We start from the raw sequence: 26,881 nt of genomic DNA, 5'->3' as shown, positions 1-26,881 counted from the left end.
TCTTTTTAAATATTTGAAGAGAAATATTTGATGAAAAAATATTAAATTAAATAATCTACTGGAGGGGGAGAAGATATTAAAATTTTGCCTGCCCTGCTTATATATGAATATAAAGGTAAAACTGTGGCTGGAATGGGGAGGTAAGAGCATTTCATTTCAGATTTCACAAGGGAAGGACTCTCATCTACTACGAGCTTTTGGGGACGTTTCTTACAGATCTTCAAACTGCAATTCCAAACCCCCATATTTAGGGCAGGTGAGAGAGGGAACCTAACAAGCATAAAACGCTGCCAGTATCCTATGATTTCAAAGAGCTTTACAATTTTCATTTCAGTTTTATGCTTATTTGTCAGCGGCACATTTAGACGCTTGCATCTGCAATAGATAAGAAACAAATCCTGTCCCCCAAGGACGTAGACTGTATGTAAAGAGACACACAGGGTAGCAAAGGGAAGCAGCCCTGTTTCATAGACGAAAATTTGTCAAACGACTTGCCCAAGGTAGCAGAGGACAGATAGCAGAGCCAGCAATCATGCCCCAATTTCCAGAACTCAAAGTGCAATGTCCTGCTTCACCACAAGAAAATATCCTATCCCATCCTGCTCCTGCAAAGTATTTGCATTATAGCACAAGGGAACCTTTGTTTCTGTGCTAAAACCTTAGAGAAAAAAATAATGTCAAGCCTGGAAGTCTTTTCTGTATGAGAGCTGTCACTCTCAGCCACACAACTGCTTTTGCTCGTAAGTAATATAGCATTAATAAAGAAGGGTGTGTTTTAATGGAAGAACAGGAGTGCCTTTGGTGAGGTTAACCAAAAACATGGAGATCAGTCTGAAAAAAACCCACATATTTTTCCACTGCACAGCGTCAGGAGTTATAAGACACATCTATCACAGCACGTAGATCAAATCCCAACATTCAGACTGAATCAACAAGATTGTTGAGAGGTTTTTCAAATTCACACTGGGCAAACCTGAAATCCTTTTCAAAAGCCGAGTAAATGCAGGGATTTCAATTCAAGGCTGCTCTCTAATCAGGACACTACAGCTGTATATGTCATTTCAGGGAAGCAGGAGAGTGATGCAAGCTAACGCACACTAGCAACCACCACAGCGCGTGATTTGAAGTTTTCCAAAATACAGGGATGCAATTATTATGAAAATGTCCCACAATGGTCTCTGTCAGGAGATAGCTGTGGCATGAGGTAACTGTTGGGTGTGATATGGGAGATAAAGAAGAGTGTGACACTGACAGTGTGATGAGCTTGCAATGGAATAACTAAAATTAGTTTCCATTCCTGCATCTGCCTACGTCCTTATTCCTGTACGCCTCAGTTCATGGCTGCTCTGGATTTCCTTTCCATAAATGGGCTGTTCCCAGCAGCTCTCTATTCTGATTTCAGATGTCACTGGAAAATGAAAAGATAGTGTTTAATGAAAGAGCAGGGAGAGAGAAGTGTAGCAATGCATGACAACCTGTGTGACTGAGAAAAAGAAAAGAAAACAGGGAGAAGGAGGAGAGTCACCGTGCAGCCACAAGGGCAGGGAACTACTTCAGCTGTAAAATACAACCTCCTTCTGCCCCAGAGGCAACACTGAAATGTGCATCAATAGCTTTATATGGGAAGCCAGCGGCACCTCTTCTTCATCAGCTATTTCCAGGCAAGTGAAAAGGACGGGGGACATACTAACGAGCAGGGCACAAAATCTACGTGCACTACTACAGGCGATTCCTTTCCCTCTCTCCTTTTTTCCTGCTGAGGTGGCAAAAGCTGTAGGAAGGGAGTCCATCAGTGTGCATTTGCACTAGCGCAACCTGGTCTCTGCTGTGGGTCGTTGGCCGTGCGGCAGTGCAGATAAATAATGATAAGTGGAGATTTTCAAGCCAGCGCAAAGCCCGAGCAACTGAAACAGAAAGAAAAGAGCTGGAAATAGCTGGCCATTGCCTTCTTGTCAGTGTCCTGTCAGTCACGTGCAGCAAATTCACTGCAAGCTCACGGTCTCACTGCTACCGGGAGTCCCAGCTCCCCGCGTGCTCATTCCCCACGCAGTTATTTGGAAGAGCTCTCACTTTCTAGTGTGATTGGGTTGGCTTCGTATTTAATCGGGAAATTTCTAGCATGCACTCAAGTACACGGCTCAGTCCTTCAGTCAGAGAATGATACGCAGAAAGTTCTTAGATCCTTACACGAGAGAGGCAAAGCAGGCCCTTGCTTTTGCAGCTGCTCTGTACATTCCAGCATTTAACCTGTTTTTTTTCCTGCTAGGCCTCAAAATGAACTGACACAGGCAATAAAAATTCTTACATTTAGCACAAATATTTCCAGGAGGACTAAGCTAAATATTTGCTTATATCATTTATGGGATGGGAGATGTCTCAAGAAATCTATTGGTTTGTCCCCATTTGCATTATTTTTGGTATATGCCTCCATGCAGATGAAGGCCCTAATATTAAAAGGTCATTTAAAATTTAGTACCCTTAAAGGTCACCCAATTTATTAATTCAGTCTGATAATTCAAACCTGGTGGGACATGGTCAAAAATAAATCAGTTCCTATTTGAGATCTTCACATAGAAAGCGATCGTACTGCAGTGCTAATGAACAGCAGAGTAGGCACGCTGTTTAATACCAGGAGTTTTGACTCTACAGGCTTCTTATCGTACTTGCTTCACAGAACAGTGTAACAGAAAAAGGTCAAGAGAAAGTTTTAATTTTACATTTTTGAAATTCCTTCTTTCATCATCTAGTTATTTTATGGAGCTTTGGTATTCATGCGGGTGTTAAACTTCAGGCAACTCTCTGAGCAGCTTCAGTGACACTGACAAAAGCAAGACTCCGAAAAAAACTTTACAGAAATCTCCCAAAATTGTTCCTCTTTCTTTGTCAGTTATGTCCAAGCAGGCTGTTTGAGGAATACCATTCTTTTCCCTAATGAGAATTCAATTTACATACTCCCACAGACCTAAAAGAACAAAGTTCTTGGGAACAATTACTATATGTGTCTTGTCCTTGGTTTATAGAACCGTGGATTCTTAATCTTGAACAATGGGATGGAAGAAAACAGCCTCCGTTCACCAGAAATTATTTTGTTGACAATTTTGATTAATAACTTGAAATTATTTTGTTGACAACTTGAGTATTAAGCCTAGATGGAATATTTTCTGGCAAAGATAGACGATGTCTCAGCACAACATGGTAATTACAAAGCCGACAGCTTGCAATCATATCAACAAAACATGAGGAAAAATTAGACGGGTATGTCTAATATTTGCTCTGTTTATTTGACACTAGGGTTTGGATCAAAAAGGGAAAGCAAGTTATATGTAACAGCGAAAGACACGGATTCAGTAAAAAATACGGTTTAAGTGCAGCCTTAACAATTCAAAGATTAAAATGTATTAAATTTCAGTTTCTGTAACTTGATAACTGGAATGATACTGGATTAATTACGGTTGTCAGCAGCCTCTCTCATTTTGTCTGTCATGCAACTGAATATCAAATTTCGTCTTTTCTATCTCTTTTTAAGGGAAACTGTATAGAACTTCTTATTAATTTTGCCTTTGATTGCAGCAAAAATTCCAAATACGGTCTGCCCCTCTTAGTCTGGATTTTGTAACTTTATTGTTTAGGATGTCCAGAATACTGATGCATTGGTTACCAGGACCAAAGAATTTGATCAAGTGCTGTTAATAGCTCGCTTCACAAGGCAAACGCTGAATTCTCCTCACCTGAAAAAGTCTTACATATATACAAGACCAACAAACTGAAGGACTAAATGCTCTCCGAATTTAATGAGCACGTCAAAAACGTGACTTTATCTTGACGGCTTTTTTTTTTTAAAAAAAAATCACAACAAGCAGGGGGTGCATAGGAGAGTGCATGAGTCATAGCTCTATGCAAATATCTTTACAGCCAGGAAACTGCCCTCATTGGTACGCAGATAGTTTTCTAATTAGCTCTCACATCAGTTTGAGACCATTTTAGTGGTAGCGTACGCATACAGAGACTATTCTCTCTCACTTGTAATACAAGTGTAAATAGTACAAGTAACACACTTGTATTACTATTCACACTTGTATTTACAGGTATATTAAACACTTGTGAGGCTCAGGATCCTGCAAATGCATTTCAACTGGAGAATTTTTAATCAATGTCCCACTTTTTAGACTCTAGTACTGCCAGCTCTATCGTTCTTGTGTTGCAGTTAGCTCCTTCACAGCTGTTGAGCACCTGTAAGCCATGCGGAAACACTCCCCTACCTGAAGGATCCCACCCCTCTGGTAGCTCCTCACTTTTCATTAGAAGACCCCCACACTCAGGACCGCAGCTCGGGGGAGTCTCTAACATGCTTTAAATCACGCTGCACATCTCCCAGGTTTTCTCAGAGAGGCTTGGCAGATAGGGGTGTCTTGTGAAGCGCGGATGGCAGCTTATCTCATTGAGAGCATGGAACAAGCCCCTCGCAGTCCCTGGTGTTAAAGGGCTCGACTTATCTGGAAGGAGTGGCAGAGTGCCCTGGCTCAGCTCTCAGTATATTGCACCCAGGGACATTGCTTAATGTGCTGCTGTCAAACACCTCCCAGTGCTCAGGGCAAATTTCTGAATTGCGGAGCTTCTTTGGGTGAAAACAGCCCCTGCTTCCCATCACAGGGGGTGGAAAAGGTTATTGGCTACCTCTGTCGGCTCAAGCCCTACGTCTCAATTTAAACATATACTTAAATGCTTAACAATCCGTACGTGACCAATTCTCCAATCTGAGCAGAGTCACAGAAGGGTCTACATTATGCTACATCTGCTTTTCTATCCAACAACAAATGGCTGCAGCGACCTGAGGACCCCGTTCTATAGGTCTGAATCATCTTCCTCTCTTCATACTCACCCTCAGAAAGTTAAATAAAGTGGGAACCCCCAAGTCACAGGAATCCGGCTGCCTCTTTCTGCGTTGAGAGCAAGAACAACGAAAAGAACTTGCAGAATAGGAAGAGAGATGCCAAAACCTGCGGAGGGTGTGGCCATGACGAGAGCCAAGAACAGTAGGACCTGCCGGCAAGGAACAGAGATCTGGCTACAAAATTTCAGCCAGACTGCCACCCCCTTTTACCTCGGTCCCCCCAGTAAAAAAAGCCCCAACCAAACAACGAGCCAAGAGCACATAATTCCTCTCTGGGTTCTTCATGTTTGAGGTGGAGCCCGGCTAAGCAGGACTGGGCAGGGGCAGAGACAGATGAGGATGGTTTGATTTCACTTGGTGGGAACAGGGTTGGGATAAAGAGAGGGAGATGAGCAGAATGCAGGAGTGCTGGGGCTTCCCCCTTACCTGTGCTCATGGTCAGTGTGTGATTGGCCTTTGTCAGATTTATCTGTCCTCCGTTGCTGCATCCCTTTTCTGAAAGAGAAAAGATTTCACTTATTCGTATTAGATCTTGTGAATCTCCTTCTGTTTCTAGAACGTTTTGAAATCTTTCATTACTAAACCTGGTGCAAATGCAATGCCTCATTAGACAACGGTATATATGTCCCACTGGTTTGGAAATCTGAAAGAATTCTAATCCTCTGCATCCTGACTCAGCTTTTACTTCCTGGGGAACAAATTTCAGGTTGATGGCGATTCATTTTATTTTAGTTTTGAGTTATGGTTTGCTCCTAATCAGTGTTTCCACCAGCCTAATGGCAGCAAGATCTCACTTAACAACAACGCCGGATTCAGTTTGCAATAAGAAAGACGTAACTGTGGAGGTTACCGTAACTAGTTGCCATCTAGTGGTCAATGGAAATCGCACTTGGTGCTCAACTCGAGTCGAAAGCAGACATGTACCACACCAGGACTGGATTATATGCCTTGGACAAGCCGGTACGGCTCACTGGCCAAGACATTTCCCTACTTCAAACAAGTAGCCGTGCAAAACTCAGCTCACCACCCCTGAGTATTTAAGATTAGACACCTCGATTCAAACTGAGCACGTATGTTCCCTTTACCGGGATGCGCCCTCTTCTCTTCTTGCGCACAGATCTTGCCATGCTGTTCAGTGCTTGACCACAGCAATTTGACCCAAGTGCCTAGCGCTTGTAGAGACACACTCAATAGGCAAGTTTTTGGCTTCTAAAATTAAGGCATGGTCTGGCAAAGGTGTCATACCTTGACCTTGGGAAACAGTCTCGTACACCGAGAAATTTGGGGAGGTGGTGAGGGGAGGTTCTCAGTGGAATGGCTTCAGTGGTAAAAAGATCTTGGATTACTGTGCAGCGCAGGTGACTAGATAAACTGCTGTCCTTGGCACTGAGGGACCACAGAGGCTTCCTGCCCACTGATATGTACGAGGATCAAGAAAGGTTAATTGCAGCGCAGTTGGAGATGTGACTGGAATGTGTGCTAATTCTGCCCTCCCCAAATGCTTGTCATGATTTAGCTGCCTGTCAGTGTGCATCCAATGATACCATTGCTTGCCTGATACCAGGCATGCCTTTAAACACCTTTCAGGCATTTTGAAGAAACTGGGGGCAAATAATCAGCATTATTTTGAAATCCAGCCTAGGATATACATTGTTGTAACTTACAAAAGCTGCCAGTGCACAGGCACACAAGAGACCCTCCCAATGTGCTCTCTTCCACATAAATCAAATTCACCACCTTTTACAGAACAAGCCGAGCTGAGAAGCGAGCTAAACTTCCAAAACACGTATATTACTTGCAGGGAGAAAAGCTCTTGGAAAGATCAGGTAACGTTCAACATACTAAGAGCCACATCCTGATACTTTCTTCCTCTCGAGACTCCTTCTGCCAATATCTCTTCAGGATCTAAGCTTGTGCACTGGTACCTTTCTTCATTTTTGTGATAGAGGGGGGTTCCAGTCCTCGTAGGATCACCACAGCCCTGCCCCTCTCCTGAAGCAGGTATGCCAGTTGCCTGTGCTACTTTCATGGTGTTCGTCTTATGCTTAAGGCTAATTAGCCTCACGGACAATCCACGCTGCACATTAACCACAGGCAGTTGTTACTTGGATAAGCACTCTGCTTTCTTGACTGTCACCATAACTCTTTCTCCCACTGTTTCTGAGAACAGTTGCTGGCTGCTCTTCACTTTGGAAGTGGCTGCAATCCTCTGTGGGTCCCTCCTGTGGAAATCCATGGGAATTTTCCATCCATCCCAGTGTGAAATCTCACGGATCACAATGTTAAAAGATCCTTACCAACAGACTACCTGTAAATCTACTGCCATCAATAGATGCTTATTATTATATACAACACATGTCTAAGTCAAGTGATAAATAAAAGTAAAACTATCTATTTCCTTCAGATCGTGAACTTTCAGTCCAGACCTTTTGCTAACACACTATGGATTTAAAGATTGGAAGCACTTGCACACTACAGTTATTTAAGGCAACAGAGGGACCATATCTCCAGGGACACTTCGCCTGTTCTTGGTGCTTTTTACTTTCTTGGTCTTTCCCTCTGGTCTAGTAATAACATCCATCGCTTTGCAAGATAAGAAAAGATAAGATAAAAAAAAGTGAATTATAGTCTAAGACAGGTATTTAAAACATAAGGTAAACTGTGATGCAGTCAGCAAAGAAGGAAACAGCACTGGCCAACGTCAGTATCAAATAGGTACAACATCAAAAGTCTTTCTCCTCCATAGGTCCTTTTCTCTGCTGTTGTTCAGAGCTGGGCGTACATTCCTGCTTCTCCTGTAGTTAGTTACTAAATTCGCAATCGATTTCTTGTGCCCTGCAGCCATTTCTAGCATGACCTTTGAAATCAGTAATATGTTGGTGACACCAACAGGCCTAGGCTCCAGGTCTGTGAACTCAGAACTGTAACCTGCCCATCCACATGCTCGCGTGAAAACAGACCACCCTCTGAAAAACAGGGGCAAGGAGAAGGTGGGTCCATGGCTCACATGCTGTATGATTCTTCCTGTGCTTCCTTTTCTCTTTGTTGCGAGCTGCACTCCAAAAGGTACAGCAACATCACAACAGATTTGCCTCCCGGGCGTTCCATTCAGAACAGGTGCCTCTACGCCATGCATCTTGGCGCTGGCAGTGCTGTGGGAGTAGGTGGATAGCTGAAGCACGATTTATCAAACAATAAACACAGCAATCAAAACGCCAACATATTGCTAACAGACCTGACGTACAGAATGAGATTGTGACCTAAAATGAAAGCTAGAAACAATCTTCTTCCATGTTTGAGTACACGAAGGGCAGAAACACTACCTCCTTAGCTCAAACAAAATTAAAGGGCAGATAAGAAGGTATTGAGGCTTGTTTCAGAGTTCTTTGTAGAACTATTTGCGCTCGTATCAGCTACCAATCCACCCAGCCTGTAACACTGCCTTCAAAACTAGTAGGCAGTAAACACCAAAAGCTTAGTGGTAAGCTTTTAGATCTGTATGCAACACTTTCTAAACAAAAAACATAAGACCTCAAAAAGGCTTATCATTTAAAGGAAATTCCCTCAAACTACAGAAAGGGATGTTTTTAAGCCATTGGTGAAGACTGAAGAGCTGCACTGAGTTACTGCCTCGGTCACGGACAGTTTCCATGGGAAGAGTCAAACCGTTACAGACTACCTTGGGCTTCAGTTTCCCATTGACAGTATCAAGGCAGCAATGCATCCCTCATCTTGTCCATTCAGAATAGTCCTCATCATCTGTAAGCAGCTGTGCGAGAGCAGAACAGAACGCTCTTCCCACGAGTAATGCTCTTTACCCCTGGGCCAAGGGAAGAGTTTAGCCTGCATCTTTTCTAACTGTGCACAACCACTCAGCTGTTTTATTCAGATCTCACTCAAATCTCAGAGCACCGTTCCATTAATAAATGAATGTAGCACGCAGAGGTTGCTTTAAAGTCACTAATTCTGATTAAACTAGTAGCAACAGGATGAGAGTCTCAAAGGACCATTATTAACACTGCACACACAATAAAGGTTCAGATTCATCTGTATGGCAATTAGAGAGAAAGCCAGGTTGCAATGACTAATTATTTTCAATAACTTGAATTAAAGAATAATCTGAGAATAATACGACTATAAGCTTTGTTTATACGTCTGGTCTGCCTCTTTGGAAGCTCTACCAGTTTGTTCCTTTGGCATCTACTTCAATCTCTCGTCTTCAAACTTTCACTGGACAGTTGGTGTCAGGTCAGCATCCCTAAAGAAATAATTCAAAGATATAGAAAGCCTGAGATAATTAAGGCAGGTATTTTATAGATTTTGAAGAGCTTGGCTGACTTGGGGCAGGGGAGGGGCTTGCCATGACTTCCGTGCCCTCTAACAGAAGAATACACGAAGAAAGGCTTGAGACTTGACAGTTGTCACTTATGAAGTTCAACAAGGGCAAGTGTAGGGTGCTGCAGCTGGGGAGGAACAACCCCATGCACCAGTACAGGTTGGGTGCTGACCTGCTGGAGAGCAGCTCTGTGGAAAGAGACCTGGGAGTCCTGGGGGACAACAGGATGACCATGAGCCAGCAATGTGCCCTTGTGGCCAAGAAGGCCAATGGCATCCTGGGGTGCATCAAGAAGAGCGTGGCCAGCAGGTCAAGGGAGGTCATCCTCCCCCTCTACTCTGCCTTGGTGAGGCCGCACCTGGAGTACTGTGTCCAGTTCTGGGCTCCCCGGTTCAAGAGGGACAGGGAACTGCTGGAAAGGGTGCAGCAGAGGGCTACAAAGATGATTAGGGGACTGGAACACCTCTCTTATGAGGAAAGGCTGAGGGATTTGGGTTTCTTCAGTCTGGAAAAAAGACGTCTGAGGGGTGACCTTATCAACACTTATAAATACTTAAAGGGTGGGTGTCAGGAGGATGGGGCCAGGCTCTTTTCAATGGTGCCCGGGGACAGGACAAGAGGCAATGAGCACAAACTTGAACATAGGAAGTTCCACCTAAACATGAGGAGGAACTTCTTTACCCTGAGGGTGGCAGAGCACTGGAACAGGCTGCCCAGAGAGGTGGAGGAGTCTCCAACTCTGGAGACATTCAAAACCCACCTGGACGTGTTCCTGTGTAACCTGCTCTAGGTGACCCTGCTCTGGCAGGGGGGTTGGACTAGATGATCTCCAGAGGTCCCTTCCAACCCTATGATTCTATGATTCTATGAAACTAGATTAGGGCTTCCACTCAGTTTTGAAAGTCTTGAAACAACGGCCTTTCCGGATACTGCAACCACAACAGCTTTGAAAGTCACAACCCACATGAGTACTCTTGCCAAGGAGTGCTCTCACTCAAAGGGGGCTTTGAGGTGTTTCACATCCCCCGTGCATCAGCCAAACAAACATGGCAACTACAGCTCCTAGTTTCCCATCAGGGAGCTCCACTTCAAAATACAGCTAGACAGGCTCCCTGTATCTTGCAGACACACACAACCAGTCCTGGACTTTGGTAAAAGTTTGACCCTCCAGAAACGTTCTTTGCATCACCAAGAACCTGCAGCCTGCTGTGAACACCATTAAGCTAAAAGAATAGTTTCACCATATGATACAATGCTCTCTTTATAAATAGCAGATGCTTTGACCAGGACCTGATTTGAACATAACACATTGCAGACCTGAGGCCAGTTTCCTGGACTCCACAGGAATGCCTTGCCCTCTGGCAGCCAGTCAAGCCTCCAGTAAACAACAAACATTTAGTCTTCAGCCCCAAAAGACACACTCCTTCCAAGCACCGACGGAAAGGATGTGTGAATTCAACCGTTCACTGAGATCTACCAGAGGAGCTGGCAGGCAGCACCAATGCTGCCTCATCTTGTATTTTAAACAGCTCCTGACACAAACTACTCCCCGGCATATGCCGGGCACTCAGCAAGTGGTCACAGCTCTTTTTACACTGGCATTGTGGGAAAGGATCATTTAGTTCTGGGTTGTGAACTTTTTTGGACTGGGACAGTCTCCTCTATCGCTGGGTTTGAAAAATACCTGGAAGATCTCTGAGCCATTTTATTTCTGTTCTCTTTTTGGATGAAGAAAAAAGACAAAGCATTTTAATTGCTGCATTATCTTTATTTGTATATCATAGGTTTCTTGCACTCAAAGCTTACAAGAGACAAGCTGAGTCTAACACCAAGTTTTGTTCCAGTTGGAGAACATCTCCCATCACAAAAGCATGCCAAGAAACAAGCTGTTTCCATACAGCAGAATTGTCAAGATCCAGCCTAATTGATTTTTTCACAGATTTTAATGCCCAAAATGCTTGGAACTCCTGCATTGGCACAGCCATTAGCATTGATTAGTGCTAAAAGAAACAAGAAAATTAAGATATTAGCAGTGACAAGATCTCTGTATCCATCAAGGAAAAGTTTGTTAAGTGCACAAATTTCTATCCCCAATTATGGTCCTATTCGAGGCTCCTGTTGGTCTCAATGGACACTGCGTGAAACTTCAGTGGGATAACTCAAAGGGAGGAAATGTTTGCATGGCTTTAAATCACCTTTGTGCTCCTCCCGTCCCTTACATGCAGCAGGTCGCATGCTGGCATACAGTAGATGCCTTGTGGGATCTCTGTATCATCGGGGCATAAGCTGGGTACCGCTGCTACACAGTGGTTTCTTCTGACACCTGGCAAACCACTTTGGAACAGCTGTCCCAGACATTTAGATGCCTAACACTGAAAAGCAGTGCTTCACCAGATTTTCCAAAGCATCCCAGAGCCTTACCTTTCCATCCTGCTAGGTAGTTTACTCCTCCTCCCCCAAACAGGGAAATATGTTCATGCCTCAAAGGTGGACTTAAGGCTTAAAGGATAGAAAGGTGCTTATGCACTGTAACAGAAGCGTAACATTCTGATCTCATAACTTACGTTGAGTTTCTGCAAGCTGGTAGAGAGGAAGACCCGTGCAGAGTTGTTCAATGGCTTTACCGTAGACAAGCCAGTCTTTCATACGTCCAAGTCTGGAATGGCCCGATTGAAACTGTACCCACACACTATATGGAGAGTATACTGTGTTCATAGTCTAAAAAGAAAGAGTTAGACATCATCACTAATGTAGCTTTGTTTCCATTCTACTAGGACACCCCTTGAGAAAATCCCAAAACCTAACATCACCTTCCTTTGCGTCACACAAAGCAGCAGCTAAAGAAGCTACACGTTTTTAAAAGATTTTAAAATATGTTCAAAGTTCACTAGATACTCATTCTGTTAACATACCAAAATTGAGCTGTGTTGCTATCATAATAAGTTATGTTAACGTGCGGTAAGTTTTGCTGTAAATGCGCTACTCTTAGGCTGTCATAAATTGGTCCAGAACTCAAGTCCATCTCCGGGCAACACTTCCAGTCACCTCCAGGAAACCTTTGCCCGAATTGAAAAGTCAAAGTCTGGTCAAAGTAAGTAGATTTCTAAACTTTGTTCTGCAAGCAGAATTATTTCAAGTTATGTCAAGCTCAACAATTCAGCTGGACAATGAAAAAAGAGAACACCTGCCTAAGTTCATATTGCCACCCCCCTAAAACACTCAAATTACACTACTTCAGGGACAGGTGATCTTCTAGTCTAGTCACAGTGACAATCCACTCCAAAACCATGGGGAGTGTCATGATTGCTTATTATCTTAAAATAATGTTCTAAATTATATTCCCCAAAAGTTCTGTCTTCTCAGATCTGCTTTATCATTGCTAACACAGTAAAAGACATTCTAAGAACTGCTCTTCTCAAAGGCAGAATGGAGGGCTCCCGTCACACCACCCAGCTCCTACACAGCAGCCTTTCTCGTCCACCATACGGGTTTTGCTACAAAGTCACCTGTCTCTCAAAAGCCAGCCGTCCCATTTCTTCCAGATCTGGGATGTATTCCTTATTTATTTTCATGATAAAGCAGGCATTTCGTGAAAATAATCTTGTTGCAATATATCCCTGTGATTAAAAAAACATAGCTAATTAATCAATTGAAAACAGCTACCACTAATATTAGTTGGTTCTCCCTACAATCTTTAGGACAACCGAGAAGCAACACCAAGTGGCTACACAGACCACTGCTGTGGAACGACTCTGCATGGACATTGTCACCTTTGGGGAATGGAAGCAGCCTGCCCACACTAACGTCTGTCCGTAAGACTGGAAGGATCTTTGCCGACAGACTTCTGCTGCACTCGCTATACGAGGGTGATGGCAGCCCATTCTCAACTCTGACCTCACTGAGGTCAATGACATTCTGCTCACTGTCGTGACCCACCGCCACAGGTTTCATTATGAGTCTTTGAAATGGACAGTCATATGGGTGAAACAAAAGATGGCCTAAGAGGAGGGAAGGTGATGGAAGTCTTCAAAGAAACAGTGTTTCACAACAACTCATGGTGACAATACACTAAAATAATTTCCGAGTTTAAAGACTTCCTCAAAAATTAAGTCTTGGTAGATTCTTAGGTTTACTTACATGCACGTAGTCAAAAATGGTATCAGAGGAGTACAGGCCAGAACGGACATGGACATCAACAATGTGCTTCTCGTTGTCAATAGTCATAGTTCCAGTGACATAGTCATTTTGAGGTTCTTGCAGGGTAAAAGTCTTTGGTAAAAAACACAAAATCATTGTTCATCATCTGGCTGGCGCCTTTAAAAGGTGTAACATAAACAAATGCTTTCTCTCAAATAAACAAGCATGATTGCTTTATGTAAATACTAAATCCCTTAACAACCCTCTAGCAGTCGCAGGAGGCCCTTGAGGTGGAGATAAGTCATGCAAGAGCGGGTCAGGCTGAGAAAGGAGGGGACAGGCCCTCGCTGCAGCCTAAGGAAAAACAACATGGGGCACCCCAGTCATTATCACTGGCAGCAGACTGCAACAGTCTCCAGATCTTAGCTTGAGCTAAGGGGACCTAAGCCCCCCCAGATTTTGTGTTCCTGTGCACCTGCACACAACTGCCTCTTTGGCTTCTACCACTGTCACCTTGGGCAAATGCCGTTTTTCTCTGTGCTTGGCAATAAGCATCTCGTTATTTTCTTCTGTGCTCTCCTTCCTACTACGTTCACCCCCTGCCCAGGAATCTCATGCACTTTCAAGGAGTACCCGCACCACAAGGCTTCTCAGTCTACTTACCTCCAATGCAGAAGTCTGAGTCCAAAAGACTCCCAGCAAAACGAGGACTGCAGCCTGGAAAAGGAAGAAGCATTCTCACTCAACAGAAACACCAGGCAGTGCCACAAAAAAACCCCAAAAACCAGTCTGTGAACTGAGGGAAGCAGCTGTAGCATCAGTTTGAAAAATGACCCCCTTAACACATGTATTTATTAGTTGTAAACAGTTACAGCTCTTCGTTGTAAAATTCTTGCATTTAGGCTCTCTGTTGCCTGTAACCGAAAAAGCAGAATGATAGCTTACACATTACATGTTTTTTATTTTTCAGAAGTCACACTCCCTGGTACCATGTTACTTCTGGATGTGTCTCCACAACTGTAATTACTAAATCCAAACTACATCCCCCGTCTGAACTGTCATCCAAGTTCTGCACTCTTTGCTCAAATGATGCTTCCACTGACTCCCAGGGGTTACTGCACACCCAGGAAACGCAAGCTTCCCACTGAACAACCCACAGTAACAATACACAGATCATATTAGTCCCAGTACTGTACCACTTACTTGAGCATCTTCTTCTCTGTCCTCTTATTTTTAAAAATAAGGAACTTTTTAAAATATATGTTCAATAAAAATGGATATACTCACAAATCCGTTCATTTTTCTTTCAGATAAGAACAAGAGGCTGCAGAAAGTAAGAATGCAAGAAAATCCCAGAGACCTTCAACTTTTATATCTTGCTGGAGGTGTGGGAAACAATTGACAGAACTTTTCTTCATGACTCGAGCAAGTCCATATCTACATGCCACACTGTGGTAAGCCTCATATCTGAATTTTGGGTTGGCACAGATAACCTGACCCCGATAGGTTAAAAGCACTCAGTAAGTCAGCTTTTGAAAAATCAATCACTCTGCAAATGGCTATTATTTACTGGTTTAAACTCAAGAGGAGTTCACACTCTTGTTGCTTCCATTTTTTAAAATATTTTAAATATTTAACAGGATATTGTCCAGAACTGAAAGTCATCAGGAATAACTCTGCTATTCATTCATACAAACTGCATTTTGTTTTCTGAAATATAACCCCTCACAGTCTGACAGTCTGCAGACAAATTCTGGAAAGGAATACCTATGTCATGGTGGGCTACGTGCCAGTCACTGAACAGACCAATTCTTCAGCCATTTCTTCCATCCAATACATGCACGAACTCTTAACAAGAAGCGGCATTATATCAACTAACTTTAAGCAAAACTCTATAAAGGCACGACATAACATTTCGCTCAAGAACTACATGATGTGAGCTGTCTGCTTTTCATTTCCATCCCCTTAAGACTCTTGTGGTGAAAAAATCCGATACTCTCTCAACTGTGCAAGTTGAAATCCAGGCAATCTTTCAGAGCCCGGTCATGCCCATGTTGGGTGCCAATAAATCTGTCGTGGTTTGGGCTGGGCTGGCCACTAAAATAAATCACCGATGCTCTCTCTAAACTCTCTCCCCTTTAACCTCACATCCCTCTTCTGAGAAGGCAGCAAAAATAAGAGAGAGAGACTTACGAGTTGAAAAGAAACTAAACTAATGAAATATTAATGATAAAAAGAAAACACAATAATATTAATAGGAAAATAATGAAATATATACAATATATACCAAACCGTACCAAGCTCCCAGGATGACGATCACGTCACCGGCAGGCACTGGGCAAGTCCCAGACTGGACTCAGCGACGGACGGGAGATGAACTCAGGAACTGGATTCAGGAATGCACGGATTGGGATCAAAGGCAGAAGAACAGAGTCCTCCTCGGACACCGGCCATTGAAGAAAGAGGCTGACCCTTTGATCCCTCAGCTTTTATACTGAGCATGTTGCAGATGGGATGGAATACCCCATTGGTCAGTTTTGGGTCACGTCTCCTGTCCGCTCCCCCCAGCAGGTGCAACCCCACTAAGCTTTTCCACTTCCCACCCTCCAACTTGGTCCATAATTTAGCCGACCTTGGCTGTTACAGGAATGAGTATAAGGAAGAGCCTCTCTGCATACCATTCCTTGGGATTCACTATAAACATCAGGCGTTATCTGCTAGAAGCAGGCACTGTCTGAAAAATATGCCATTCATTTCAGAGAATGCAGTTAGTTAGAAGAGACATAACTGAAAAGTAAAATTACTGAAAAGAAAATTGGTTCTTTTTTACCTCAAACACAGACAGAGTGCTGCTTGGTTTTGATCACTTACCGTGATATATATATCACATGCATTGAAATCAGGGACATAATTGGGAATAACAATTGTGCTTTACAAGACCATCTGGGTAAGCGCTAGCCTCCTCAGTGCACAAAGGAGTGACACAAAACTGCAGAGGATGCGTGCGTCACACAAGGTCACAAAACAAAAGGAGCAGCATGAGGATTCCTTCTTTAAAGCTACAACTGTTTTCTGGATCCTGTGAAAATGTCAGCGACCACATGGCATTGCCCTGAGAAGTATTCTCCTGCGACTATGACCTTGCCCGGGCTCCTCCTCATCTGCGACTCCACGTCAGCCAGTGCCAGAACCTTGACGAATCCCACTCTACTTTCTACTAGAAAGTCATAATGGAGGCTGATTCCCTTCTAATAAAACAAGAACGCAACCTAATAGACAACACATTGCGGTAATCTCAGTCATCACAAAAAAAGGTGAAAGAGATTCTGTGGAAATCTCTCTCAGCAAACAGGCCTCAGTGAAAGAAGGACATTGCATGCATTTGCATGGGTGGGGTGGCTGAGACCCCAGAGGGCCGTGGTGCCACCCAGCATGACCTGGACAGGCCGGAGAGCTGGGCGGAGAAGAACCTCATGAGGCTCAACAAGGACAAGCGTAGGGCCCTGTACCTGGGGAGGAAGAATGTCAGGCACTGGTGTAGGTTAGGGGGGGACCTGCTGGAAAGCAGCTCTGAAGAAAAGGACCTGGGGGTCTTGGTAGACAGTCAATTATCCATGAGCCAGCGATGTGCCCTTGTCGCCAAGAAGGCCAAGGGAATTCTGGGCTGCATAGGGAAGAGTGTGGCCAGCAGGTCCGGGGAGGTCATTCTCCCCCTCTACTCTGCCCTGGTGAAGCCACAACTGGAATACTGTGTCCAGTTCTGGGCTCCCCAGTTCAAGAGAGACACGGAACTACTGGAGAGAGTCCAGCGGAGGGCAACAAAGATGATGGAGGGATTGGAGCATCTCCCTTATGAGGAAAGGCTGAGAGAGCTGGGACTCTTTAGCCTGGAGAAGAGAAGGCCGAGGGGAGACCTTATTAACGTTGACAAGTATCTAAAGGGTGGGTTTAAGGAGGATGGAGCCAGACTCTTTTCAGTGGTTCCCAGTGACAGGAGGAGGGGTGATGGGCACAAGCTGGAACATAGGAAGTTCCCATCAAATATGAGGAAAAACTTCTTTACAGTGAGGGTGACGGAGCGCTGGAACGGGCTGCCCAGGGAGGGTGCGGAGTCCCCTTCTCTGGAGACTTTCAAGAGCCGCCTGGACGCAGCCCTGAGTGATGTGCTCTGGGCAATCCTGCTTTAGCAGGGGAGTGGGACCGGATGATCTCTAGAGGTCCCTTCCAACTCTGAAATTCCGTGATTCCATGAAAGCCGTGCTGCTAAGCAATACATCAGAATACATATGAACAGCTAGCAAATTGTGACAACCACCATTAGATTAGACCAATTTGATTGGATTGATGTTACCCTCCTCTTGAAATCTTGCTCTGACCCTTCTCAAAAGAGTCTTTGTTTCTAACATTACAGATATGTCAGAAACATTCAGAGTAGATTCCAGCAGCCAAATAAACCTTTCATAGCAGGAATCTATCAGGGTTCGGGCACCACAAGCTAAACCAAAAAGCTGTCCTAAGTTTTAAATGCTTTTAAACTAAAGCTTGAATTAAATTTCCATTAGTCATTATGTCTTTGTATGCTCATTTCTTGTGAAAAACACCCAAGAAGCACAAGTTTCTGCTTTCTTAAGCACCAATAAGAGCAAAACAACCACGTAAGAGCAAAACAACATGTGAAATCAGTCATTTAGTGAAGGAGAACTACAACAATAGCCACCATCTCATGATTTTCACCTCACATTGGACTGACTGCATGTGGCTGATCCGATCAGACAAGGCCAGATGTTAATTTCTAAGAAGCACTTGACCAATTAACAACATTATTGCAAGAGAGAACATACTCTCACTTGGCTCAGGCAAAGCCTAAATATACTTCCAATAGGAAAGCCTGGCTTTTTGGAGACTTTTTCCCCACACTTAATCACATATCTCCCAGTAATATGCCTGTAATTAGCACACATGCACCGAGAGGCAAGACAATCCATGACTACGCCAAGAGTCCTCGAAGCACCCTTTTATATTAAGCAACTGAAGTAAAGAGCTAAAAAGCAGGGATACAACCCGCTCTAATTGCCACATGCACAACTTTCACTTTTGCCAGTCCACAGGCAGAGTGAGGTTTAGCTTAGGAAGCTGTGACTCAGAACCCCTCACTGAACATGAAATTTCACAATGATCACAGAATCCCAGAGTGGCCGGGGTGGGAAGGGACCTCTGGAGATCACCCAGTCCAACCCCCTGCCAGAGCAGGGTCACCCAGAGCAGGTGGCACAGGGATGCCTCCAGGCGGGGTTGGGATGTCTCCAGAGACGGAGACTCCCCCACCTCTCTGGGCAGCCTGTGCCAGGGCTCTGCCACCCTCACAGCAAAGAAGTTCCTCCTCGTCTTGAGATGGAACTTCCCATGGTCAAGTTTGTGCCCGTTACCCCTTGTCCTGTCCCCGGGCACCGCTGCAAAGAGCCTGGCCCCATCCTCCTGACACCCCCCTTGAAGTATTTATCAGCATTGATAAGATCCCCCCTCAGTCTTCCCTTCTCCAGACTAAAAAGACCCAAATCCCTCAGCCTTTCCTCATCGGAGCGATGTTCCAGTCCCCTCATCATCTTGGTAGCCCTTTGCTGTCCCCTCTCCAGCAGTTCCCTGTCCTTCTGGAACCGGGGAGCCCAGAACTGGACCCAGGGCTCCAGATGGGGCCTCCCCAGGGCAGGGCAGAGCAGAGGGGGAGGATGACCTCCCTCCACCTGCTGGTCATGCTCTTCTGGATGCCCCCCAGGATGCCATTGGCCTTCTTGGCCACCAGGGCCCATTGCTGGCTCATGGTCATCCCGTTGTCCCCCAGGACTCCCAGGTCTCTTTCCACAGAGCTGCTCTCCAGCAGGTCACCCCCAACCTGTGCTGGTGCAGGGGGTTATTCCTCCCCAGGTGCAGCACCCTGCACTTGCCCTTGTTGAATTTCATAAGGTTTCTCCCCATCCAACTCTCCAGCCTGTCCAGGTCTCGCTGTATGACAGCATAGCCTTCCGGTGTGTCAGATGAATGATGCCCACATTCTCAAAGCAGTCTCCTTGCTTTAGATACTTTTGGCCTAAGGGAAGACTCTCAAACTTTTCCCCAACTAAAACCACTTTTTCCTCAACTGTTACACTTGCAATCAGGTTGGTCATATCAGGGAAGCCAGCAGGAATAGAATTTGAGTAATTTTCAAAACAAGTAATATGTTGTAACAACAGAGCAATGTTTATTGTCACAGTAAACTTAGTTTCTCTGTTATTTTCACAATAAATTGTAAGTTACCTTGATGAAACATGATTAAGTTATAGAATTCCTATCAATCTATTTAAGTAAAATTTCCAGAAGAATTTGACCCATTATTTGGCACTGTCATACACTAAAACTCATTTCAACAAAAGAACCTTGAACATCAAATGAAAAGAATAATTGTACAATTTCAGTTCAAGTTTGATTACCAAACAAGAAGTTCAACACATAAGGGAGATGGATTCAGTCAAGTTAAGGTGAGGTGATATTATCATAATAAAGTCTGCTGGTGACTCATGGGGTTTTTTTCCAGGTACTTTTCATAAATATTTACTTTATCAGGGAGTGAGCAGGTAGTGGGAGAAAAGTAAAGAATGAAGGAACACCTCAAAAAATCAACAAAATTCTACGTGCTTCCATTTGCATTCAGCAGGGCATGCCACGTGCTAGATAAAGATGAGGCGCACAGCCTAGAAAAAGCTGTGCAGCAAAGGAAAGGTCAAGCTGAATTAATCACATTAGTTAAATAACAAATCAAGCTTTAAGGACGAATCTAGAAATCATTTCAGCAGTTTTGCTAGACAGTACGACCTAGAAAAACACGTGAAAATAAAAGTGTGTGCACAAAATGAAACACTAGTTTGAGAACAGTGTTAAAACTGGAACGCCTCTTAGCCTTGGCAGATTGCTGCATGGTGGTACAAGAATCTAGTATGGAAACAGAATGCCTTGAGCAGAGCTTTCAAGAGGAGACTGAGACAAGCTTGTCCTGGAAACAGTAAAGCACCCCTCCCTGCCCTTTTTCCTGGCTTCTACTCTTGTAATTAGTTTTGTAAGCTATTCTCAATGTCAAATGCTCCAGCTGTGTGTGTTTGCCATACAAACTACTCCAGTAATCAGAAGTTGATGGAAGATTTGGAGATTCAGGCTTCCAAGTGTGATGCATCACTGTAATGGCCAAGTTGGCTACACTTGTTGGAAGACATGGACAAAACTGATTTCCATCTCATTGCTAATGACACCATAGGGATCAGCTTTATACAGTTCAGTTTCTCAGTGTCTTTCTTGAGAAGTAGTCGATTAGTTAAATTTCCAGAGACTACAAAATGATTTTGTGACATACAAAATAAGGCTTTTATGTGTATTTTGGATCTTGGAGGCTAGGGACATTCCCGTCACCAGCTGGCATCCACAAATCCATCCCATTAGAAGAACTGTAAATTTTTTCCCTTAGCAATTCATTACTTTCATTCACTGTATTTTATGCCTCGTGCAAACTGCAAAGTGGGTGCAAAACAGATGAACATCAGAGCTCTCTGCTTACAGTGCTGGCAGACTGGCTGCACTCCCATAGTCCCAGCAAGGCATCGGTTAGCAGCAGAATGACAGAGTGTGGCCCTGATGGGTGTAAATGAGACCTGGGCCTCGCTTTCTCAACTACAGCCAGATTCCCTGGCTTTTCCACTAACACCTGACACAATGATCCTCAGCAGCTGAGGACAGTGGAGAACTTTGCTCAGACAGACACATGAGTTTATGATGACACCGAGTCCCTGTCATGCCATCCTGGCAACCAAAAGGAAACTTCAGCGTGCAATCCCAAACTGAGCTACAGTGAAGGGCACAATTAGTCTACAGAGGGACCAACAGAGCTGCTGTTAAATAAGAAGCACTTTTGGAGGAGGTAAATGTGCTGGAAAGCAGATCCTAACTGAACGAGCTCAGAAAATAAGGTTAACAGAACTCAGTAATTTCTATGATTTAGAACCAACTTCACGGTTTCCAGGGACAGACTTGGCACTTTTAACATAGCAAGGTTACCAACCTCATTGATTTAAAAATGTTATCAGCTACAGATAAAATACCGTGCTGAGTCCTTTGCTATGCTTTGCCAAGCACAGAGCGTCACTACAAATTTTATTAGGCATCTATTTTCTGGTTCTGATTTTTTTTTTCTGTCATTTCAAAGTTGCTATAAAACACATTCAAGTTACGATAACAAGCTTTGTTTCATCTTCCCGAATATAATGAATTGACCAAGCTGGTATCAAAGCCTCCTCTTATCAGAGCATTTCCACAGGAAGCCCGTCATGGTTCTGTGAACAAAGGGCATGTGCCAATAAGGTAAACGCGTGTTAAGATTTAACTTTGGGATATTACTGTATAAAAAGTAAGAGTATACAACAATTACCTGCAGATTTTGCCTTGCCTACCATCAAAATGAAGTTCACTGTAAGTACATTTATCACTTTCTCATAAAACTTTAAAGGCTAGACAGATTTAAAATTATTTTGAGTCTTTCTCAGTGCCTAGTGAACTACTACTGATTTATGTAGGGATTACGGAGTGAAAATGCCAAATGGGTTGGGACTGCATGGGTGAAATTTCACTTTGGGCACTGGCTTCACTCCACACGCCTACTCAAATGGAAGCAGCGTAGTGCTCTGTTACAAGGGCAAGACGCACATGTAAAATGTTCCAAGGGCAATATTCTCTCCTTCACAACTCAGATGCAAGTCAAGAGTCACAGCAAGTTACATAAAGTTATGGCACAGCTGTCTGATGGGAGCATAGGACAAGAACCACGAGACATGAGAGACTCCAAGCGCATGGCTGCAAAACAGGGGTATTTACAGCTGCCTGAAATTGTTGCAGGATGAATTCCAAACAGTTAGTGCTAAATGCTCTGAGTCACACTTGGATCTTCCTCATAAAATGCCTCCTTTGAAGCAGATGAAATTTGCGACAGCTTCAATATTCGAGGCATTGTCTCCAAGAGAATAATTGTTCACAATAAGGATTATTGCAAAAGAATTTATCATCATAATAATATCAAATCTCTCAAAAATATATGACCAAGTGATATGAGGAGAGGCCGAAGGGGCTGGGCATGTTTAGTTTGGAGAAGAGGAGGCTGAGGGGAGACCTCATTGCCCTCTACAACTACCTGAAAGGAGGGTGTAGAGAGGTGGGTGTTGGCCTCTTCTCCCAGGTGAATAATGACAGGACCAGAGGAAATGGTCTGAAGCTGCGGCAGGGGAGGTTTAAGTTAGATATTAGGAAGAATTACTTTACTGAAAGAGTGGTCAGGCACTGGAACAGCCTGCCCAGGGAGGTGGCTGAGTCACCATCCCTAGAGGTATTTAAGAAACATCTAGATTTGGCACTTCAGGGCATGCTCTGGTGGCAGAGATTGTAGGGGTTTTTCTGTGTGTGTATGGTTGGACTCGATGATCTCAAAGGTCCTTTCCAACCATGAAGATTCTATGATTCTATATCAGCAGTAGTTTTGACAAACAACAAGGATGTGAAACGCTATTATTTTCTAAAGGGGCAACAAAGTGTTTAACATTACATTCTTCTGAACAAAAGTGATTGTGCCTACCCTTATACTATAAGCCCTGTGTTCAGAGGCATGAGATCTCCTGTGAGGATGCTCAGGTCCCATTTCAGCTGTGTTCCAAGTACAGAGCTGTACAGTGCACCCACATTCCAACTCTCCACAATAGCTGCACACCTTCATGGATGTTGCATGGATCTGCTCCATGTCTGAAATCAAAAGCTGAGCCCAAAAAGTTCACTCTCTGAAACAAGGTATTTCAGACCACCTTTTTCCAAGGAGTTTACTGAACTGGGGCGGGACATATTTTACCTGTGCAAAGTGTAGTACTGAGGTTAAGAGTAATTTATATCAATTGATGATCTGATGTAAGCTCATTAACAAAAAATTCTTCTGCATATTTAAACACTTGACCCCACTTCAGGAAAGTGCAAAGAGGTACACAAAGTTAAACTGGAAGTCAAAATTATTTTAACTCGATGCAGGATCAGCAGTCCCAATGTTAAAGTGCTGTGAATTTAAAACGTTCATTTCAGATTATGATTGCTTCTCTTCTTGGAGTTTTCCTGGCTCCAGCCCTTGCTAACAGGGTAAGTACAGAGCTACACGCAACTAGACACTGCCGCCTTTAGTGGTCTTTAGCTATAGCCTATGAAAAACATGTTTCTGAAAATAAAGCTGTATTTAAAGCCCGATACTTAGCAGAAAACTACTTATTGTTTTATACCAAAGAAAATATTTCAGTCCTTGATATATCAAGGGAAAGAGACGGTTGCTAGATACAGAATCAACAAAGTCTGCCTTGAGATTAGCACAAACACTGTGAAAGCCATTGTGTGGAGAGAAACAAATGTTACCCATGAAGGATCTGACCACAAAATCCAGTGAAATGCTCTCTGGAACCCTCTGCCTGCGGGTTCCGTCTGGGGAAAGAACAACAATGAATTAGTTTACTTTCCTTAGAAATTTTTCTTGCAAGTTTGATACTGAACTTCCAGTAATGTGAAAGCTTGTCTGTCTTCATAAGGTGAATGCATCAGACGCAAGAAAACCAGGGCTAGATAAAGCCTGAACGTGAGGCTTGACACAACAGTACTAAAGGCTTCCCAGCCTCCCCTCTAAGGCCAGAAGCCATCTCCCCATCAATTCCATCCCTAAAAGCATTAATCTCCCCAAACGTGGTTACTACAGCTCTTGCTTTGTTGAGGGAAAGACCACTGGGAATCCACAAACCTAAACCCTTACCTCCTTTCATCTTTTTCAAAAATCAGAACGGCAAGAGGCACCACAGTGAGCACTCACACTGCTCTTTCCCTGACACTGGGGTCAGCACCGACTCAAAGGAGGGCTCCAAGGACTGGAAGTCTGTCTGGGACGTCGAGACTGTAAGTGGCCACCACCATGGCTCGAAAAAATAGAAAATAATCAAAAGGTTTTTGGGAAACACCTAAGCTTCAACAAAACTTAACAAGATTCAGAGGAGATGCTGAAGAACGTTCCCACTTCACCATTGTTTCTGCTGCACTGATGTTTTCAGCAGTGAATTCCTTCCCCTGACTTAAGCACTGTAACGTATCATACACGTGGCATTACTAGAGAAGGCAATTTACCTTTTACCAAAGCCCCTTGTCAGCCTCCACGACACATTCACCTGGACAACATAATTGAAAGAACAATATTTTCCTTCCCTATCATTATTTGGACTGTAGAAAGCTTTTTTTTTTGAACAAGTACTTCTCTCTGGCAATCCGCTTATCTTCCACGGTATATCGTTTGCAACAAAAAGCTTTTTTTCTTTTTCATTTCAACAGGGCTACGTAGCAACCAAGGTACTTTCAAAGCACACCTGCATCATTGCTAAAATAGACAAGAGGTTTTTCCTTGATAAACCCTTTCCTGCACCACCTCGAGGACACCAGGTAGGATGGTGAATGACAGTGGTGAGAAAGCAAAGCATTTGCCTGTGAGAAGTCCTCGTTCCTGACCCACAGAGAGGAGAAAAGGCTCCAGGAGCTGAAGACAGGTTTCTCAGCAGGGCATTGGTTTTTCTAAATGCTCCTTTCTCGGTTTGTCTCTTTGATGCTTAGGGACTTAGCCCTCACCAGCTTCCTCCCAGAGAGAATCGCTTCACTATCTCAAGAAAGAGACTCCAAAGCTTGCGCCCATATGGAAAACGCATTCAAGCTCTGTGCCGAGGAATTCCCTCTTACCTTGCTTACCCAGCTGCTGGTGAGTATACTAGTAACAGTGTTTTGGAGACCCAAACAAAAAGGAGCAAGGTTAAAAAAAAAGGATGAAAAAGATTTAAGTGAAGATGAGCAAGTTAATTATTGAAATCTTGTGCTTTTCTATGACTTTTATAAATCAGCGAACGCGTGCAAAAGGGAAAAAGCAGGTCTGTCCCTCTTCTGCATGCAACTCGGAGACCAGGCTTTTCAGGAACATTTTGGGCTCTCGCTGTTGGCACAAGCCTGAATTTTTTAAGCAACTTCACGCATATACAATACCTAGCTACCACCAGTCCTGCCACAGCACAACTCTGAGATTTACAACCCCATTTGCAGCTTAGATTTGTCTAAAAAAATTGCACTAACAGTTGCTTCTAGTCTAAGTTTAGAAAGATGCAGCTCAATTTTTAAATGGCATTTCCTGGTCCATTTCCAACATCATGTTGGAAGAATTTCAGCCACATTGTTCTCTTATTTCCTCACTCCAAATCTAATCAGTTTTTCCTTTCCTTTCAGGTTCAAACTTCTTAAAGCAAGATGTCGCATGTTTGAAAGTTAAGATAAACGAGCTGCCTTTCTATTTCTGTGATTAATTCTTCTGGACGACGTTTGGAGGAAGAACATTCACAGACGTGTGTACCCACAAACAAGGATGTTTCTCGTGACAATCTTCCCTTGATCACATTTTCAACCACTTCTCTGTCCCTTCTTCTGCTCTGTGTGGAGGCAATTGTGTCTCAGCAAAATTTACCATCAACCTCCATTGGTCTGCGCTGTGTTTTTACTAATCCTTTAAAAACGTGGAAGCCATTCCAAGGACAAGTTGCTAAACTGGTGTTCTTGCAAAATCCCAGGTTTGGCATTCAAACCCCAACCTGTACAATTTCCCAGACACATTTCACATGCTGCCTTAAGCAATTATTCATCACTACTCAAAGCAAACGGCACTATTCCTACTGCATAACCATATTTAAGATCATAAGGTCTGAAGTCCGGATTTATAGGAATACGCAGATCTGAGTTATTTCTATTGTAACTTCTTATTAACATACTAAGTATTACAATGTTTTATGGTAGCAGTAAGCGTTGCAACGCAACATGGCCAAGCACAAAGAGACAGAGACACTATTGCTCTCATCAACCCAGCAATCAAGCTGCAAGTAACACAATTGATAAGTGCATTAAATGCAGCTTGGAGTTGACTACGGGTGGTCCTGAACTATCTTTGAAGAACGTTTAACACAGGAAGCAAAAAAGCATACCCTCACCAATCAGAAGTGCAGTTGGGAATCTGAAAGAATCAAACCAGAGTTAGGCCAAATCTAAGGCCAAACGGCTGGGACTAGTTGCTTCAACTAAGACGATCACGTCCGAAACGCCGTCTGTCTGGAAAATACCAGACCTTCACCTTCCCTCCTGGCTCAGAGGCCCTTCTGCTGGAGTTTGAAAGGAGTTGCTCCAAGAGACACTTTACCCGTTCTCCTGACAGTCAAGGGCTACTCTAAATAAAGGATGCAGCAGCCTGGTCGGTTCAGGAAAATGGTTCTGGGGTCTTGAATAGTTAACTGACATTAAAACCAAAGCAAAACTGCACCCCAAAGTAGGTTATTATCCCCTCCAAAGAAAAGCAGCCACGTGGTTGCAGTATTTAAACACAGTTCCTGTCTGACTTGCCTTGTAGTTTGTGGAGG

General features: G+C 43.7%; 2 protein-coding genes across 3 annotated transcripts; one reads left to right on the top strand and one right to left on the bottom strand.

Moving 5' to 3' along the window:
• Positions 1-11,055: 11,055 nt before the first annotated feature.
• GKN2 (gastrokine 2) lies at positions 11,056-14,737 on the bottom strand. Its single transcript, XM_063358785.1, has 6 exons — positions 14,652-14,737; positions 14,028-14,081; positions 13,365-13,496; positions 12,734-12,844; positions 11,792-11,945; positions 11,056-11,227 (listed from the first exon to the last, which is right to left on the bottom strand). Exons 1-6 carry the CDS (start codon positions 14,661-14,663, stop codon positions 11,148-11,150), a joined length of 543 nt encoding a protein of 180 aa, XP_063214855.1. The 5' UTR covers positions 14,664-14,737; the 3' UTR covers positions 11,056-11,147.
• A 7,046-nt stretch (positions 14,738-21,783) lies between these two features.
• LOC134526641 (gastrokine-1-like) lies at positions 21,784-26,640 on the top strand. 2 transcript variants are annotated; one of them, XM_063358713.1, is made up of 6 exons: positions 21,809-21,854; positions 23,499-23,552; positions 24,234-24,347; positions 24,774-24,881; positions 25,050-25,191; positions 25,707-26,640. In XM_063358713.1, exons 1-6 carry the CDS (start codon positions 21,843-21,845, stop codon positions 25,781-25,783), a joined length of 507 nt encoding a protein of 168 aa, XP_063214783.1. In that variant the 5' UTR covers positions 21,809-21,842; the 3' UTR covers positions 25,784-26,640. The 2 variants fall into 2 exon arrangements, with proteins under 2 accessions (XP_063214784.1, XP_063214783.1); XM_063358714.1 differs by lacking the exon at positions 23,499-23,552 and having other exon boundaries at positions 21,784-21,854.
• The last annotated feature ends 241 nt before the right edge of the window (positions 26,641-26,881 follow it).

This window comes from Chroicocephalus ridibundus, chromosome 23 (assembly GCF_963924245.1).
Source record: "Chroicocephalus ridibundus chromosome 23, bChrRid1.1, whole genome shotgun sequence".
In the NCBI taxonomy this organism is placed as follows: Eukaryota; Metazoa; Chordata; class Aves; order Charadriiformes; family Laridae; genus Chroicocephalus; species Chroicocephalus ridibundus.
This window is presented reverse-complemented; position numbering and strand designations above follow the sequence as displayed.